The following is a 19324-nucleotide window of genomic DNA, read 5'->3' on the forward strand; positions in this document are numbered from 1 at the left end:
GTGGCGCCAGCCTAATCCAGGTCTTAACACTTGTGGCAGGAACCCAATTTGTTGAGTCATCCCTGCTGCCTCACAGGGTCTGTATCATCATGAAGCTAGACTCAGGAGCCAGATCTGGGAATTGAACCTAGGTGCTCTGATGTGGGACATGGGCATCTTAGCTGCTATGCTAAGCACCTGCTGCCTGCACTTGTTCTTGACTCTGGGTCATATTCCTTGCTTCTTTTTTTGTCTAGTGACTTTAATGTATGCTGTATGTATGTATCCAAGGAGATTGGATTTTGTTCTGAAAAACAGTTAAATTACTGGAGGAGCCTCTTGATTCTGTCAAACTTGTTTATACTTTAGTTTTGTGCTTTGTTAAGGCATATATTATTTGGCTTTTCAATACTACAATGGAACACCTGAGGCAACTTTTTTTTCCCTACTTTTATTCAAGAGACAGAGTCTGATAAAGAAAATAGCACAGATAGACCCCAAAACTGAGTCAGTCCACAGATGTCCACAACAGCCACAGCCGGAAGCTTTGTGGGTGGCATGGATCTAACTACTTGCTGCCTTGCAGGATTTACATTGGCAGGAAACTGGAACTGAGTGCTATAGCTGGGAATGAAACCCAGAAATGGCAAAATAGGATGTGGGCATCTTAACCTGGTTTGTTTGGGGTTTTTTTGGTTTTTGGTTTTCTTTTCTTTTTCTCTTTCTTTCTTTCTTTTTTTCCTTTTTTTTTTTTTTTTTTTTTTTTTGTTTATTTATTTTGAAAGGCAGAGTTACAAAGAGAAAGAGAAATCTTCTATCCATTAGTTGGTTCCCCAGATGGCTGCAATGGCCAGGACTGGGCCAGGCCAAAGACAGGAGCCAAGAGCTTCATCTGGGTCTCCCATGTGGGTAGCAGGGGCACAAACACTTGGGCCACCTTCTGCTGCTTTCCCCAGGACATTAGCAGGGAGCTGGATTGGAAGTGGAGCAGCTGGACTCAAACTGCCCATATGGGATGCTGGCATCACAGGCAGAGGGTTTTCCCACTATGCCATAGTGTCAACCTCTCTTAACCTGGTGTTTTAACCAGTAGGCCAAACACTTGCCCTGGCATATAGCATTTTTTTTTTCAAAGATTTATTTATTTATTTGAAAGACAGAGGTACAGAGAGGCAGAGGAATAGACAGAGAGAGAGAGAGCGTCCATCCACTGACTCACTCCCCAAATGGCTGCTATGGCTGGAGCTGTGCTGATCCTCCACCTGGTCCCTCACATGGATGCAGGGACCCAAGCACTTGGGCCATCCTCTACTGCTTTCCCAGGCCATAGTAGAGAACTGGATTGGAAGTAGAGCAGCAGGGACTCAAACTGGAGCGCATGTGGAATGCTGGCACTGCAGGTGGTGGCTTTACCTGCTATGCCACAGTGTAGGCTCCAAAAATTAGTATTTTAAAGAAAAAAGTTGTATTTAGCTTATGGTTTTGGAGGTTCTAGGCTAGGATCAGGTGGCCCCATTATTTTGGCCTTTGATGAAGGCAGTAGGTGGCCAAAGTGTAGCATATGTGGAAGAAAGATCACATGGTGAGCCCAGGAGGTTGAGAGAGAGAAAGAGTGTGGGCCCAAACTCAGGCTTTTGTAACAACTGTCTGGCGAGAACTAACTTCTGAAAGCATGGTCCGAGTGATCCCATTAGGCCCCACTAATTCACAGTAGTGCCACCCTGGGGGACCAAGCTTTATACACATGGCCTCTGGGGAGACATGTAGCATCAAAACGAACATCCAAAGTATAGCAGGGCAGGCAGTCTTAGGACATGGCCCTTAATTCTAGAATGCTTGTGTGCACCCCCATCTTCCAGCTCAGTGTTTGAGCTTGTAACATCTCATCTGAATACCTGAGATACTCATTGACGATTTTCTCCTGTGCCTGGACAGAGATCCATTGTCTCTAAGTGCTGCATCGCTTCTTCCTCTGTTCAGCCTCTAGCCCTACAGTAAGTCCTTTCTAGTAGGCCCCATGAAATCTTGCTGCTAGCCTGCAGATTCTGGGCTTTGGCTAAAGACCCAAGGGAAAATTCTCCATGCACATTTCTGCTCCCCATTTGGCTCCCTCTTTTGTAATATTCTGTCCTACAAATTCAAGCCACTTTGGCAGCTAAAATTCTGATAATTTATACCTTTTTTTTTTTAATTTTTTAAATTTTTTTTTTTTTTGACAGGCAGAGTTAGACAGTGAGAGAGAAAGACAGAGAGAAAGATCTTCCTTCCATTGGTTCATCCCAAAATGGCCTCTATGGCCGGTGTGCTGCGCCGATCCAAAGCCGGGAGCCAGGTGCTTCCTCCTGGTCTCCCATGCGGGTGCAGGGCCCAAGCACTTGGGCCATCCTCCACTGTACTCCCGAGCCAAAGCGGAGAGCTGGACCGGAAGAGGAGCAAGTGGGGCAGAACCGGCGCCCCAACTGGGACTAGAACCCGGGGTGCCGGCACCACAGGTGGAGGATTAGCCTAGTGAGCAGCAGCGCCGGCCAATTTATACCTTCTTTACTGGCAAGACTGCCCACTCATATATGTATATCCCTTCTTTCAAAGCTCATGTTCCTAGTTGTCCAAAGCCTGCAAACAGTTGTTTTGTATATTGTTTCCACATTTATAATTGTTTAGTAATGAAAATTCATGTTTATTTTTTTTGGACAGGCAGAGTGGACAGAGAGAGAGAGAGACAGAGAGAAAGGTCTTCCTTTTGCCATTGGTTCACCCTCCAATGGCCCCCGCGGCCGGCGCACCGCGCTGATCCGAAGGCAGGAGCCAGGTGCTTCTCCTGGTCTCCCATGGGGTGCAGGGCCCAAGCACTTCAGCCATCCTCCACTGCACTCCCGGGCCACAGCAGAGAGCTGGACTGGAAGAGGGGCAACCGGGATAGAATCTGGCGCCCCGACCAGGACTAGAACCCGGTGTGTCAGCGTCGCTAGGTGGAGGATTAGCCTGTTGAGCCACAGTGCTGGCCCCCCTGGTGTCTTATAAAGGCCCTTTTAAATCCAGTGGGTTTTTTTTTTTTGGGGGGGGGGGAGCAGGGGAAGGGGCGCATTCTGCACAGCAATGAAGATGCTACTTTGGACACCTGCATCCTGTATCAGAGTGTCTAGGTTGTAGTCCTGGCTCTGCTTCCCAATTCCAGCCAACTGCTAATGCGGGGGGTGGGAGTACACAGCTGATGACTCAAATACTTGAGTCTCTACCACCCACATGAGAGACCTGGATCAAATTCTCAGCTCCTAGGCATTTGGCAAATAAATCAGCATTTGGTGAGTGAACCAGCAGATGAGAGATCTGTCTCCTTCTGTGTGTGTATATATCTACCTCAAAAATGCAATAAACTTTTAGAAATTAACCCAGCTGAGGCTGTTGTGTTGTAGTGGGTAAAGCCACTGCCTGCAATGCCCACATCCCATATGGGTGCTGGTTGGAGTCCCGGATGCTCCATTTCCAATCTAGCTCCCCACTAATATGCCTGGGAAAACAGTGGAAGATGGCCCAAGTCCTTGGGCCCCTGTTGCCCACGTGGGAGACCTGGAAGGAGCTCCTGGCTCCTGGCTTTGGCAAGGATCAGCTCCAGCCATTGCAGCCATTGGAGTGAACCAGAGGATGAAAGATTCTCTCTCTGTCTCTGTCTCTATGTGTATGTGTATGTGTGTCTACCTCTCTCTGTAAACTCTGCCTTTCACATAAATAAATAAATCTTAAAAAAGATTTATTTATTTATAAAGATATATTTATCTTCTTTTTAAAGATTTATTTATTTACGTGAATGTCAGAGTTACACAGAGAGAGAAAGAGAGGCAGAGAGAGAGAGAGATAGCTCTTCCATCTGCTGGTTCACTCCCTAATTGGCTGCAATGGCCAGAGCTGCGCTGATCTGAAGCCAGGAGCCAGGAGCTTCTTCTGGGTCTCCCACATGGGTACAGGGGCCTAAGAACTTGGGCCATTTTCTACTGCTTTCCCAGGTCATAGCAGAGAGCTGGATTGGAAGTGGAGCAGCTGGGACTTGAACTGGTGTCCATATGGGATGCCAGCACTGCCAGAGGCGGTTTAACCTGCTACATCACAGCACTGGCCTCAGTAAATAAATCAGTAAGTAAATAAAAAGAAAATAAATCCAGTCTTGGTCTAGCTAAAAACATAGTTTTGCTTGAAAAAATTGCCTTGTTCCTGAGCAGGAGGCATAAAGCTAAAGATGTAAATGATCATTTGTAGTTTATTAATGGTAGTACCTCTCTTTGTCTTCTGGTTTGTATAGTTCTGGGTTCAATTAGGATCCAACGCCGGCGCCACGGCTCACTAGGCTAATCCTCCGCCTTGTGGCGCCGGCACACCGGGTTCTAGTCCCGGTCGGGGCACCGATCCTGTCCCGGTTGCCCCTCTTCCAGGCCAGCTCTCTGCTGTGGCCAGGGAGTGCAGTGGAGGATGGCCCAAGTCCTTGGGTCCTGCACCCCATGGGAGACCAGGAGAAGTACCTGGCTCCTGCCATCGGAACAGCGCGGTGCGCCGGCTGCAGCGCGCTACCGCTGCGGCCATTGGAGGGTGAACCAACGGCAAAAGGAAGACCTTTCTCTCTCTCTCTCTCTCACTGTCCACTCTGCCTGTCCAAAAAAAAAAAAAAAATTAGGATCCAACAATGACCAACAAATTTGTAGTGTCCCAGAATCTGTTGGAAAATCAAAATTGTACTGTTAAGCCTGGTAAAGTGTACCCTTTTGGCACAGTAGTTGAAAATTGATACTAGCTATTCCATGTGCAGAAGTGGGTATTGGGTATTGCAAATGGCAGGGTAGCAAGGTAATGTGAACAAAGTGAGATATAGAAAACCTCTACTTTCTATAAATTCGAGTATGTGTTTTCTTGGAATGAATTTTTAATTTCTTGAGTTCTTAAGTTTAGAAACTATATGGTAAGTGAAATAGAATTATTTAAATAAACCTTGATTATAAAGTAACTCGGGTTTACTAGTTAGATTTGACAAGAATGTAATGTGTAGTAGTCAACTATCAAGTCACCTTAGCTTAAAACAATAAGGCCTATTGTTTGTATTATGATCTGATACAGGTTGAGTGGCTCTCTTTGCATCTTTCCTGTAAGCAATGACCTCTTCTAGTATATGATGCTGCCATCTTCCTATGTAGCCCCCTAAGTTACAACAGAAAGGGAAGAAAGATTGTAGGTTATTTGCACAGATTTTATGGCCAGACTTAGAAGTGGTACATTCAGTTTCTTCTGCATTCCTCAGAACAGAACGAGGAGCCCTTGACCCTAACCACAAAGGAAAGCTGGTCTTCCCTTATGTCCAGGGGAAACATAATGAAATAATGAAATGGGAGGATTCACTTAACATTGTCACTGCCACAGCAAAGTTTTTGAAGAATAAAATATACCATTTTTTAAAAGATTTGTTTATTTATTTGAAAGGCAGAGTTACAGAGAGGCAGAGGCAGAGAGAGAGGTCTTCCATCCACTGGTTCAATCCCTAGATAGCTGCAAAGGCTGGAGCCGCACCATTCTGAAGCCAGGATCCCGGAGCTTCTTCCGGGCCTCTTACATGGATGCAGGGGCCCAAGCATTTGGGCCATCTTTTACTGCTTTTCCAGGCCATAGCAGGGAGCTGGATGGGAAGTAGAGCAGGTGGGACTCGAAGCAGCGCCCATATGGGATGGCGGCACTACAGATGGTGCTTTACCTACTATGCCACAGTGCTGACCCCTAAAACATACCATTAATCATATCTTATAGAGAGGACTCTTCTAATTTTTTTTAACTTTTTATTTTACCTGGCTTTAGTTCCCTCTTTGATCTCTGCCTTTCTGTCATGCTAATCTGTCCAGGGATACAATGGGATCAGTGTAGTGAGTAAAAATCATCTATTTGCCTGTGGCTTCATTTTTTGAACAAGAAGTTCCAACTATAAGTATTTATATCTTTATTAACAAACACTTTGCAAAAAAAAACAAATTTTTTGTCTTCAAAATAAAATTTCAGGGCCGGCGCCGTTGCTCACTTGGCTAATCCTCCACCTGTGACGCCGGAATCCCATATGGGCCCTGGGTTCTAGTCCCAGTTGCTCCTCTTCCAGTCCAGCTCTCTGCTGTGGCCTGGGAAGGCAGTGGAGGATGGCCCAAGTGCTTGGGCACCTGCACCTGGTTCCTGGCTTCGGATCGGCATAGCTCCAGCTGTAGCGGCCATTTGGAGGGTGAACCGACGGAAGGAAGACCTTTCTCTTTGTCTCTCCCTCTCACTGTCTGTAACTCTACCTATCAAATAAATAAATAAATAAATAATCTTTTAAAAAATAAAAAATTTCAACTTGTTGGATTAGTTGTATTTAGGTTTTATTTAAAGACTCAGCTATTGGGGCAGAAATTGGGCTCAGCAGTTGGGATGCCACTGGGATAGCTGCATCCCATGTCAGAATGCTTGGATTCAGGTCCCAGCTCTGCTTCCAATTCCAGCTTTGTGCTAGTATGCGTCTTAGGAGGCATCAGATGATGACTTGAGTGTTTGGGTCCCTTCCACCGATATGGAAGAACAAGATTGGGTTCTGGTCACCTGGGTTTGGCTTAGATTTTGGTAAGTTTGGGGGAAATTTGGTAAATGAGCCAGTGGGTTAAAAATCTCTCTCTCCCTCCCTCTCCTGCCTTTCAAATAAATTAAAATTTTTTTGGAAAGGATTTATTTATTTGAAAGGCAGAGTTGCAGAGAGGCAGTGTCAGAGAGATAGAGAGACATCTTCCATCCACTGGTTCACTCCCCAAATGGCTGCAACAGCCAGAGCTGAGCCAATCTGATGCCAGGAGCCAGGAGATCCTTCTGGGTCTCCTATGTGGGCACGGGGGCCTAAGGACTTAGGCCATCTTCTACTGCTTTCCTAGGCCATAGCAGAGAGCTGGATTGAAAGGGGAGCAACCAGAACTTGAACCAGTACCCATATGGGATGCCAACATTGCAAGTGAGGGCTTTACCTGCTATGCCACAGCTCCAGCCTCATAAATTAAATTTTTTTAAGAGTCTGAACAACTAAGAATATTCTTAAAACTTTACCTAATCTGTAAATGCCAATTATCATTTCTACCATCTATATAAAATGATCTCATTGTTGAAAAATCAATGTTCTGAAGAGATTCATTTGCTTATTCATTCATCATATCTTTGTTGAGCTCTTATTATGTGCCAGGTACAATACTAGGTATTCTAGTGGTAGACATGGCAGAGTTTGTACAGTCATAGAGTTTATATTCTGATCAGATTTCTTGATCACCAAAATCTGTGATATATGGTACAGTTCATTATTTAGTAACCAAAAATGTATTTGTCAATATGACAGCTGTAAGGATTACAAAATGAAAATAAGCACCATTGGGTTTATGCAATGTAAATGGATTTGTGAATATTGGTTTTTAGAAATTACAATGTCCATGGGAATAATATGGATGTATTTTTTTCTTGTAGCTTATTTAAATAAACCTCATATATCAGTTTCTCAACTTGGAGGTCACCAAGCAATTCCCCCTCATCCAACTGGACAACCTCTTTCTCCCAATTTGGCTGAAGGTATGAATTCTTTTACTTGAAATTTCATTTGAAAGCAAATTTACTTGTCATGCTTTGAATCAAACAGGTCAGTAGCAAATTATTGTTAGATATTTTTAAGTGACTTGGGAGAAACGGTCATCTTAAACTTGGTCTGATGGATTTCTTAAGCACAGAATTATTTGTTGTGCCTCTCTGAACTACATTCTCTTTCATCTCTTTCCTTTCTGCCAGGGTATGTAGTTTTACTTTCTTCAAAATATGTGTGCAAAAATATCTCACAGAGGCCTTTTATAAGTTAATTTACCCACCCATAAAATTCTATATTCATGAATATACTTGTTTTCTACTGAACACTTATTTAATTTTACAAAAAGATTCTCTGAAAATGAAAATCAGTATGATTGAACGGAGCTGTTTAAGGGAGATGATGGAAAGATGCAGAAGTCAAAGTGCCCCAAGAGGTTTTTGATTCCAAAATTAATTGTAGTAAGGATCTAAATCAAGACTTTGATGAGGGAAAAAGAGGTAGTGGGAGAAAAAGAGGGTATATCCAGGAGACTGCTAAGAAAGAATCACAAGTTAACATTTGTGAGTCACTATATAGATGAAGATGATATAGAGTTTGAAAATTTCAAAATCTTTACTGAATTTTCAAGATTTCTGACAGCATATGGAGTTTGGGAGAAGGAATAGATAAGGAAATCCTTGCTGTATTAATCTTTGGATTTCTATTAAGATAAACTTTTGTGAATAGGTTTGGTAATCAGCAATGGGAATATTTTCCTGGGAATGATTAGTAAACTGCATAGCCAAAATCATATTAGTTTCAAGATTTGATTAGAGAGTTTGAAATAAAGCTTTAAAAAAAAAGCTACCTTACTGCCCAGTGTCAGACAACAATGTGTCTTAACTTTTGTAAAGCAAGCCTTAATGAATATTTTTTTTTTTTGTAAAAGTCTTACTCTTTTTAATTTGATGATTTATGCTATAGATGCACAGATGAACCATAATGGAGACCTTGGTACTTCGAAACAGAACCCTTCCAACACTCTTCAGCGTTTAATTCCAGGCTCCAAAATGGAGAGCGAACCCAAAATTCAAGCAGATTTACTAAAGCAGGCTACCAAGGATAAAGTTGGTGACTTCCATAAATTGAAGCAAAGTAAGAATCAATTGATGACTATTATGCTGAAAAGATTTCTTTAAATATGTTTGTTTGCAAGGCTGAATTAAGGTCTTCAGTATTATAATCTCTAGCGAATGTGTGGTAAAGTTATATGTATGCAAAAGGAACATTTGATGATGTTAAAATGCAAAAGGAAAGCAGGTTTTAAATAGATAAGATATAGACTATTTTAAAGAAAAAAGGAGCTGCTTATGTTCTACAATGTTTAATAAAATTTCAGATGAATTGATTTTTTTATGTTATTAGTTCTTACGAATGTAAACTTCTTCGGAGAAATGAGGAAAGTTATATTTTGGTTGATTAATGAATGAAAACTTTGATTAGGAGGGAGAGAAGGTAAATAGCTTTGAAAAACGATCCACTCGGAAGAAGCATATGCTGGGGAGTCTGCCATTGAGGAAAGCTCAATACTGCTTCCTCCTGCAGTCCTTCTAATTGCGGTTTGAAATGAAGTAGAGTCAACAAACCATAGTATTGTATAATGAAGTATTACTGCCTAATTATTTCAGACGTGTTGATTTCGATAAATGGACCATTCCTGTTAATCTTCATTGCTCTCTAGTTGGTAGATTCTCGAGAAGTCTAAACGCAGTATAAAATTCAGAAATAGAGACAATTTGGGACAAGAGAGTGCCCCTTAGGTCAGCACTCTTACATTGTGCTTTCCACTCTTGCTTTTTGTGGTTTTTTTCCTACCTTCCATTCTGTCTAATTTGTCTTTGGTTTTTATGATGGCTTCTATGGCAGCAGCTGTTCAGCAATATTTAGGCTGTTATTTGTGTACAGGTTGCTTTTAGGTTTAAAGCTGGGCAGTGTTATATCTGTGAATTTATTCAAGGTATTTTTATTGGTCTTATAATAGTTACATACATTTTTACATATATACTTTTATATGTTTAATTGACTGCCATTTCTTGTTACTTTAAAGCATATCTGTGTATCTTGACTGGAGTATTATATGAAAAAATTTTACTTACAAGAATGTAGCTATCGTTTAGGTATAGTGAAAAAAGTTTCACTATTGATCTGAAAGCCTTTATTTCAACAGGAAGTATTTATATCTTAATTTCATTATATAGGTTTTCCTCTAAACATGTATTATCATATATATGTATTACCATATATGATATATATATCATTGTTGCCTTACCTGTTATTCCTCACACTTTTAGTCAAAAAGATTGATTGGAAGTAACTTCTCAGAAATGATTGCTCTTGGGTTTTAAATTCTTAACCCAAATTTTTTTCAATGTATCATTAATATATTAAGGGTGGAAATCAATGTGTGCACCATTTTGGAATTTATTTCTTACATATCTTTTAACCTATTGAAGAGTTATACACTTGTCATTTTAAATATGTGAGTACATCCATCTGAAGCATCTTCAAAAAGTTGATGAAAAACATGTATTATGAAAAAACTATGCGTAGATTTCAAAATTATTTTATACCAAAAATAAGCTTATCCTAATTTTATTTAATTCTGCTTTTCACATTCACACAAGTATTCCATTGTGGTTAGGCAATAATAATCATTCACTTAGATCTACTCTCTCATTAATTATTTAAATTACTATGTATTTTTTCATTGTCATTGTCATGACTGACTCTTTTTTTTAAATTATTTCCTATTCTTCCTAATTTATGTGTTCCTTTAGAAGTATTGCTTCTATCTGACTAGCTTCATACCTCCTGTTTCATTCTTGTGTTGTCAGATTGTGTCTTGAGGAGATTTATGGTGTCACTGGAGATACTTATCTCTTTCCTGTGGCTTGGCCACATTGATTTTTATCTTGTATGAGATGTTTAGAATATATTGATTCCTTAAAGGTGTTTTAATAAGAATTTGCTTTCTGGTAGCCTATTTTTATGTGAGTAATTTTGTTGTAATTATTTCTTTATATATAATATGTATACTTTTGACCACTTAGCCTGTGAACTTTGTAGATTGGTCCTATATATTTGTATCAGATCTCTATAAATGGCCCAGATACTGATGTTTCATAAACTACTTTTATTATGGTTTTCCTTTTATTGCCTTTCTTTTTATGAGGTGTCTGAAAAGGGTCATAGAAAATGCATAATAGAAAAGCGCTACATGAAAAAAAAACCTATACATGGATTTCAAATCTTTTTGTGCTAAAATTAACTAATTTTTAAATTTAGTTTCCATGAATATTTGAAGTCTCTTCATATGAGGCTTCATTATGTTTTATCATACAAAAGGTTTTTTATGAAAAATTATTTTTGTTGTAGCAAAATATACAAAAATTCACCAAAATATATAATTTGGCAGTATTTAGTGCATTCACACAATCACCAGCACTGTCCATTTCCCGAACGTTTTCATCACCAAGGAAGTAAACACCATACCCATTAAATAGCCATTCTTTGTTCATTCCCACCCCAACCCCTGGCAACCATTAATCTGCTTCTGTCTTTGTGGGTTCACCTATTCTGGATATTTCATATAATGGAACCATATAATATGTAACCTTTTGTGTCTGGCTTCTTAGCATAGTTTTTCCAAAGTTCAGCCGTTGTGTAACATGTGTGAGTACTTTATTCCTTTTCATTGCTAGATAATATTCAATTGAATGAATATATTCTGTGTTCCATTCATCCATTGGTGGATGTATTGGGGTTGTCTCACCTTTTTGGATTATGTGACTAGTACTGCTGTGAACATACACATACAAGTTTTTTTGTTGAACACCTGTTTGCAGTTCTTTGGACTATGTACCTAGATGTAGAATTGCTGAGTGTGTTAATTCTATGTTTGGCTTTTGAAAAACTGCCAAACTGTTTTTCATAACAGCTGCACACTTAACATTCCCACTAGTAATGTGTAAGGGTTACCATTTCTCCACATCCAACGCTTTTTCCCCCTTTCCCTTTCTCTTTTTCAATATTGTCATTCTTGTGGATGTGAAGTAGTATTATATTGTGGTTTTGAATTTCATTTCCCTAATGACCAATGACCTTGAACATTGTTTCATGTACATGTTGGTCATTTTTATGTCTTTTTGGAAAAAAAGTCTCTTCAGGTCCTTTGCCTATATTCTTAATTGGGTTATTTGTCTTCATTGTTGAGTTGTTAAGATTTCTTTATATATTCTAGATACTAGACCTACAGTATATATATGATTTACATGTATTTTTGCCCCTCCTATGGGTTCTCTTTTCACTCTCTTTTTTTAATTTTTTTTTTTTTTTTGGACAGGCAGAGTGGATAGTGAGAGAGACAGAGAGAAAGGTCTTCCTTTTGCCGTTGGTTCACCCTCCAATGGCTGCCTCGGTAGGCGCGCTGCGACCTGCGCATCGCGCTGATCCGATGGCAGGAGCCAGGTGCTTATCCTGGTCTCCCATGGGGTGCAGGGCCCAAGGACTTGGGCCATCCTCCACTGCGCTCCCTGGCCACGCAGAGAGCTGGCCTGGAAGAGGGGCAACCGGGACAGGATCGGTGCCCCGACCGGGACTAGAACCCGGTGTGCCGGCGCCGCAAGGCGGAGGATTAGCCTAGTGAGCCGGCGCCGGCCTCTTTTCACTCTCTTGGTATTTACCTTTGATAAGTGTCAGAGTTTGAGGAATCCAACTTATCTGTTTTTTTCTTTTGTTGCTCATGCTCATTTCTAAGAAACCATTGCCAAAATCATGGTTTTGAAGATTCCCTCCTGTGTTTTCTTCTAAGATTTTTATAGATTTAGCTCTTGTGTTTAGGTCTTTGATCCATTTTAAGCTAATGTTTATATATGTTGTGAGGTAAGGACCCAACTTCATTCTTTTGTATGTGGGTTTGCAGTTGACCCAGCACCATTTGTTGAATAAGACTGTTCTTTCCCGCACTGAATGATCTTGGCATCCTTGTCAAAAGTCAGTTGACCACAAGGCAAGCAATCAATTGACCACAAGGCAGGCATTGTGGCACAGTGGGTTAAGCCAGTGTCTGCAATAACAGCATCCCATATTGGAGTGCCAGCTGTTTAACTTCTGATCTAGCTTCCTGCTAAGCACCGGGAAAGGCAATAGAGGATGACCCAAGTACATGGGGCCCTGATACCCATGTAGGAGACCAGGTTGGAGTTCCTGATTCCTGGCTTCAGCCTGGCCCAGACACTCTCTTTCCCTCTCCCTCCTTTCCTCTTCTTCTGTGTTACTCTGCCTTTCTAATGAAATAATTAGTCTTCAAAAAAAAAAAAAAAAATTGACTGGGGTCAGCGCCATGGCTCACTAGGTTAATCCTCTGCCTGCAGTGCCGGCATTCCATATTGGAGCCGGGTTCTAGTCCCGGTTGCTCCTCTTCCAGTCCAGCTCTCTGCTATGGCCTGGGAAAGCAGTAGAAGATGGCTCAAGTGCTTGGACCCCTGCACCCGCATGGAAGACCAGGAGGGGGCACCTGGCTCCTGGCTTCGGACTGGTGCAGCGCCGGTTGTAGCAGCCATTTGGGGAGTGAGCAAACCGAGGGAACACCTTTCTCTCTGTCTCTCTCTCACTAACTCTATCTGTCAAATAAATAAATAAATAAATTTTTTCTTAAAAAATAATTGACTGTGGATGTATGGGCTAATTTCTCAGTTATCAGTTCTATTTCATTGGCCTCTCTGTCCTTATGGTAGTTTTACACCATTTTTGTTGCTGTTGATTTTGAATTTAGAAAGTGTGAATCTTAGGCCGGCGCCACGGCTCACTAGGCTAATCCTCCGCCTTGTGGCGCCGGCACCCCGGGTTCTAGTCCCGGTCAAGGCACCGATCCTGTCCCGGTTGCCCCTCTTCCAGGCCAGCTCTCTGCTGTGGCCAGGGAGTGCAGTGGAGGATGGCCCAAGTCCTTGGGCCCTGCACCCAATGGGAGACCAGGAGAAGCACCTGGCTCCTGCCATCGGATCAGCGCGGTGCGCCGGCCGCAGCCCGCTACCACGGCGGTCATTGGAGGGTGAACCAACGGCAAAAAGGAAGACCTTTCTCTCTGTCTCTCTCTCTCTCACTGTCCACTCTGCCTGTCCAAAAAAAAAAAAAAAAAAGTGTGAATCCTTTAATTTTGTTCTCTTTTTATGAGATTATTTTAGTAATTCGTGATCCCTTGCATTTCATAAGAATTTTAGGGTCTGTTTTTCTATTTTTATTAAAAAAGTAGTGGGGATTTTAATAGATTATCATTGAATCTGTGGATCATGTTAGGGTGCATTGCCATCTTAACAACATCAAATCTTCCAATTCATGAATATGAGACATCTTTCCGTCTATTCAGTGATGTTTTGCAGTTCTCTTAGTGATGTTTTCCAGTTCTCAGTGTACAAATCTTGTGCCATCTTGGTTAAAATTTATCTCTACACATTTTATTTAGATAGTTTTATAAGTCAAATTTTTTTCTTTTCAGATTGTTCATTGCTTGCTCATAGAAATATGACTGATTTTTGTGTGTTGATGTTATATCCTGCAACATTGCTGAATTTGATACAAAAGGTTTTTATTTGTGTACATTCAGACATGTTTATCTTGACTCTTATGACAGTCTCTATTTCTCTAATAGAAAATCATTATCCTCTGTCTGGCCATAAATATACTAGTTAATTTTCTTTGACTTTTTTCCTAATTGTTTATTTGACCTGTCTGGAATTTACAGCAATCCAAATTAATTTTTTTCTATGTTGATATCCATTTGTGCCAAGATTCTTGTGAATTTTTTATTTTCCTTTGGTGATAATACTTCTCCCTTATTGCGTACAAATTAAGCTACTTCATTGTTTTTAGCCTATCTTCAGAATTTCCAGTTTTGATGATTCGTATCTTTATCCCCAGCACATGGGGTTGAAAACTACTGCTTAATAATCATAATTTAAACTTAAAGTTTAAAAAAATAATTTTTTTGTCTTTCCACTTTCAGTTTATCAAGTTCAATGGCTAATTTTCAGAAACCTTAATTTATATAGAATTAAATCTACATATTAAATTGAGTATTATTTATTATCTTTAGTCTTTTTTTTATCTGAGACTCCCCTTATTTGTGCTTTATTTGGTTCATCATACTCTTACACTTTTTTCTGAAAAAACATCTGACTTTCCAAGTTCAACTGGTGTCCAAGTACATTTTTCTCATTATTTAAAATGGAATATTGTTTCATTGCATTTTTAATTTAGATATGCTCTTATATAAATTATAGTTAATTTTTAAAAAAAATTTATTTCTTTATTTATTTGAAAGAATAACAGAGAAAGAAAGGCAGAGAGGCCGGCGCCGTGGCTCAACAGGCTAATCCTCCGCCTTGCGGCGCCGGCACCCCGGGTTCTAGTCCCGGTCGGGGCACCGATCCTGTCCCGGTTGCCCCTCTTCCAGGCCAGCTCTCTGCTGTGGCCAGGGAGTGCAGTGGAGGATGGCCCAAGTGTTTGGGCTCTGCACCCCATGGGAGACCAGGAGAAGCACCTGGCTCCTGCTATCGGAACAGCGCGGTGCGCTGGCCGCAGCGCGCTACCGCGGCGGCCATTAGAGGGTGAACCAACGGCAAAGGAAGACCTTTCTCTCTGTCTCTCTCTCTCTCACTGTCCACTCTGCCTGTCAAAAAAAAAAAAAAAAAAAGAAAGAAAAAGAAAGGCAGAGAGAAAGAGAGAGAGGCAGAGATATCTTCCATCCGCTGGCTCACTCCCCAAATGACCTCAACAGCTGGAGCTGCGCCAATCTGAAGCCATGAGCCAGGAGCTTCTTCCGGGTCTCCCATGTGGGTAGAAGGGCCCACTTGGGCCATCTTCTGCTGCTTTCCCACATGCATTAGCAGGAAGCTGAATTGGGAGTGGAGCAGCCAAGACTTGAACTGGCAGCCATATGGAATGCCGGCCATGCAGGTGACAGCTTTACCCGCTATGCCATGGCGCTAGTCCCTCTAGTTAATTTTTTTATACTTGCATCCACCATCCACAAAATTCTTCTTTAGCAAGGATTTTTTATTATTACATTATTTATTATTATATATTGTCAATTATGTGGTGATTTTAGGGTCAGTAATTGTTTTTATAATATTTGACTCAAATTACTCTCACTTGTATCTCTAGTACTGTTTAAAACTAAGTTCTAGTGTTTTCTCATTAAACAGAAAATTAACTCTTGGAATTAAGTATATGTTCCCTTTTTTTTTTAAAAGGTATTTTAAGGTTTTAAATTTAAAAATATGAGACTGGCATTGTGGTGTAACAGGTTAAGCTGCCACCTGCAATGCTGGCATCCCATATGGGTACCAGTTTGAGTCCCAGCAGCTTCATTTCCAGTCCAACTCCCCTGCTAATGCACCTGGAAAAGCAATGGAGGACGGCCCACGTCCTTGGCCCCTGCACCCACATGGGAGAAGCTCCTGGCTGCTAGCTTCAGTCTGACCCAGCCCTGGTCATTGTGGCCATTTGGGGAATGAGCCAGTGGATGGAAGATTTTTCTCTCCCTGTCTAACCTCCTACTTGCTAACTATGCCTTTCAAATAAATAATATAAAAATTTTTTTAGATATGTTAAAGTTGGTGTCATATCTCATATCAGAGTCTTAGCTACTCTGCTTCCAATCTAGCTTCCTGCTAATGCATCCTGTGAAGCACTGGTGGTGGCTTATGTCGAAAACCAGGATGGAATTCCCAGCTCCTGCCTTTGGCCCAGCCCAGCCCTAGTTGTCATGGGCATTTGGGAAGTAAACCAGCTGGACTGGAAGTGGAGGAACTTTATGAAGTATGTATATTGGAAATTAAGATTAATTATTAAAAATTAAAGGCTAGCTTCGGCTCAATAGTTGGTAGAGGAGGAAAGGAGATAATACTGAAAGAAAGGAAGAATAAAACCAAAAAAAGGGAGTATAAACATTAAAAGCAATTAAATAAGTACAGATATTCCAATAACTACAATAAATACAAAGAAAGTTATGTGTTAAAAGACAAAAGGATACCAAAAACCCCACAGACATGCGACAAAATAAATAAATAAAATTTTGAAATCCAGCTATATAGGGTTTCTTTTTATTATTTTTCTTTTTATGTATAGTGTTTCTAATTAAATCTTATATATTTTTTTAATTTGACAGGTAGAGTTATAGACAGTGAGAGAGAGAGACAGAGAGAAAGGTCTTCCCTCCGTTTGCTCACTCCCCAAATGGCTGCTACGACTGGCGCTGCACCAGTCCGAAGCCAGGAGCCAGGTGCCCCCTCCTGGTCTCCCATGCGGGTGCAGGGGCCCAAGCACTTGGGCCATCCTCCACTGCCCTCCCGGGCCACAGCAGAGAGCTGGACTGGAAGAGGAGCAACCGGGACTAGAACCCGGCGTCCATACGGGATGCCAGCGCCGGAGGTGGAGGATTAGCCAAGTGAGCCACGGCATCAGCCCCTCTAATTAAATCTTAAATACATGGAGAGACAAACTTGATAAATGAAAGGACTATAAAAGATATTCCTCTCTTATGGGTATAGCCCCAAAAGAATTGAACACAGAGACTTGAACTGATGTTTGTTATACTCATATTCATATCATCATTAATCACAATATCCAAAAGATTGACACAATCCAAATGTTGATTGACAGATGAATGAATAAACAAAATTCGGTGAATACGTACAATGAAATTCTGTTCAACTTTAAAAAGAAAATTCTGCTAAATGCTACAGTATGGATAAACCTTAAAGACATTATACTAAGTTGAAACAAGACAGTAACAAAGGACAAACATTGTAGGATTCCACTTATTTGAAGTACCTAGTATAGTCAAATTTGTAAAATCAAAGTAGAATGATGGTTTCTATGTTCCAAGAGAGGGAAAGGGAATTATTGTTTAATGAATATACAGAGTTATCAGTTTGGAAAGATAAGAAATTTCTGAACATAGATGGTGGTTATGATTATACAGTAATGCTGCTGACTGTATACTTAACAATGGTTAAGATAGTAAATTTTTTTTTTTTTTTTTTGGACAGGCAGAGTGGACAGTGAGAGAGAGAGACAGAGAGAAAGGTCTTCCTTTTGGCCGTTGGTTCACACTCCAATGGCCGCTGCGGCCAGCGCATCGTGCTGATCCGAAGCCAGGAGCCAGGTGCTTCTCCTGGTCTCCCATGGGGTGCAGGGCCCAAGCACTTGGGCCATCCTCCACTGCACTCCCGGGCCATAGCAGAGAGCTGGCCTGGAAGAGGGGCAACTGGGACAGAATCCGGCACCCCGACCAGGACTAGAACCCGGTGTGCCGGCGCCGCAAGGTGGAGGATTAGCCTGTTAAGTCACGGCGCCTGCCAAGATAGTAAATTTTTTATGTACCATGTATTTTACCACAAATTAAAATAAAGATACCCTTTAGTGAAACCTAATTAAAAGAAAGTTGATGTGGCCGGCGCCGTGGCTCAGTAGGCTAATCCTCCGCCTTGCGGCGCCGGCACCCCGGGTTCTAGTCCCGGTCAGGGCACCGATCCTGTCCCGGTTGCCCCTTTTCCAGGCCAGCTCTCTGCTGTGGCCAGGGAGTGCAGTGGAGGATGGCCCAAGTGCTTGGGCCCTGCACCCCATGGGAGACCAGGAAAAGCACCTGGCTCCTGCCATTGGAACAGCGCGGTGCGCTGGCCGCAGCGCGCCTACCGCGGCGGCCATTGGAGGGTGAACCAACGGCAAAAAGGAAGACCTTTCTCTCTGTCTCCCTCTGCTGTCCACTCTGCCTGTCAAAAATTTTTAAAAAAAGAAAAAAAAAATTTGATGTAAAGTAGTAGCAAATTATCAAATAGATTGTAAGGGAAAATGATAAAAGAATGATCTACTAAAAAGAGGAAGTCATCATCTAAAACTACAAGCAGGAAATAGGAAGACAAAAAGCTGACATAATTTCAGAGGGTAATTGACAAGTACAGAACATGACAGATTTAATATATTTCTATCAAAACTGTAAGTCAGAGCAGACACATAACCTAGTGGTTAAGATGCCTGCTCTCATATCAGAATACCTAGATTTGAGTCCTGGCTCTGGCTCCTGATTCCAGCTTGTCTCACTATATGCTGGCCTCAATAAATAAATCTTAATAAAAGTAAAAGTCTTACATTTAGAAACTTTGTAAAATCAATCATAAGCAACTCATGAGGGGTTTATTATGGACATTTCAAAAGTTATAGAACTCAGCAATAGTATAAATACTACACATACCACAATATGAGGGATACTTTGAATATTGTTTTTATAGCTAAATTTATGATCTCGAGAGCATTAAGACAAAAATCCTGAAAATTAAATTAGTTGAACTAAACTCAAAATAGTGGTGGTAATCATAGTTTTGATTGTAGTACCAGCAGTTGGTAATAATGGTGGTCCTAATGATAGCTAACATTTGAGTGGTAACTATGTACCACTTACTATTCTTAAAGTAGTTTTCTTTTTAAATGATGTTTCATTTATTTATTTGAGAGGCAGAGAGAGAGAATGCTCATCTTTTGACGTACTTCCCCAAATACCCATGATGTTTCCCAGGTACAGCCTAAAGTCGTCAGGCACTCAATCCAGATCTTCCACACTGGTGACAGGAACCCAATTAGTTAAGCCATCGTTGCTGCTTCCAAGGGTCTGCATTAGCAGGAAGCTGGAGTGAGCAGCAGAGC

General features: G+C 41.2%; 1 protein-coding gene across 3 annotated transcripts in view; it reads left to right on the forward strand.

Annotated features, from left to right (window-relative positions):
• Positions 1–19324, forward strand: part of GOLM2 (golgi membrane protein 2) — a 118978-nt gene that overhangs the window by 66541 nt on the left and 33113 nt on the right. For all 3 annotated transcript variants that reach the window (XR_009867310.1, XM_062205812.1, XM_062205813.1), the window contains exons 7-8: positions 7474–7575; positions 8549–8719. Coding sequence is in view for 2 of the 3 variants with exons in the window: in XM_062205812.1 (XP_062061796.1) it covers positions 7474–7575; positions 8549–8719 (273 nt within the window). In the remaining variant the exon portion in view is untranslated. The remainder of the gene's footprint in view (positions 1–7473; positions 7576–8548; positions 8720–19324) is intronic.

This window comes from Lepus europaeus, chromosome 11, assembly GCF_033115175.1.
Source record: "Lepus europaeus isolate LE1 chromosome 11, mLepTim1.pri, whole genome shotgun sequence".
Taxonomy (NCBI): domain Eukaryota; kingdom Metazoa; phylum Chordata; class Mammalia; order Lagomorpha; family Leporidae; genus Lepus; species Lepus europaeus.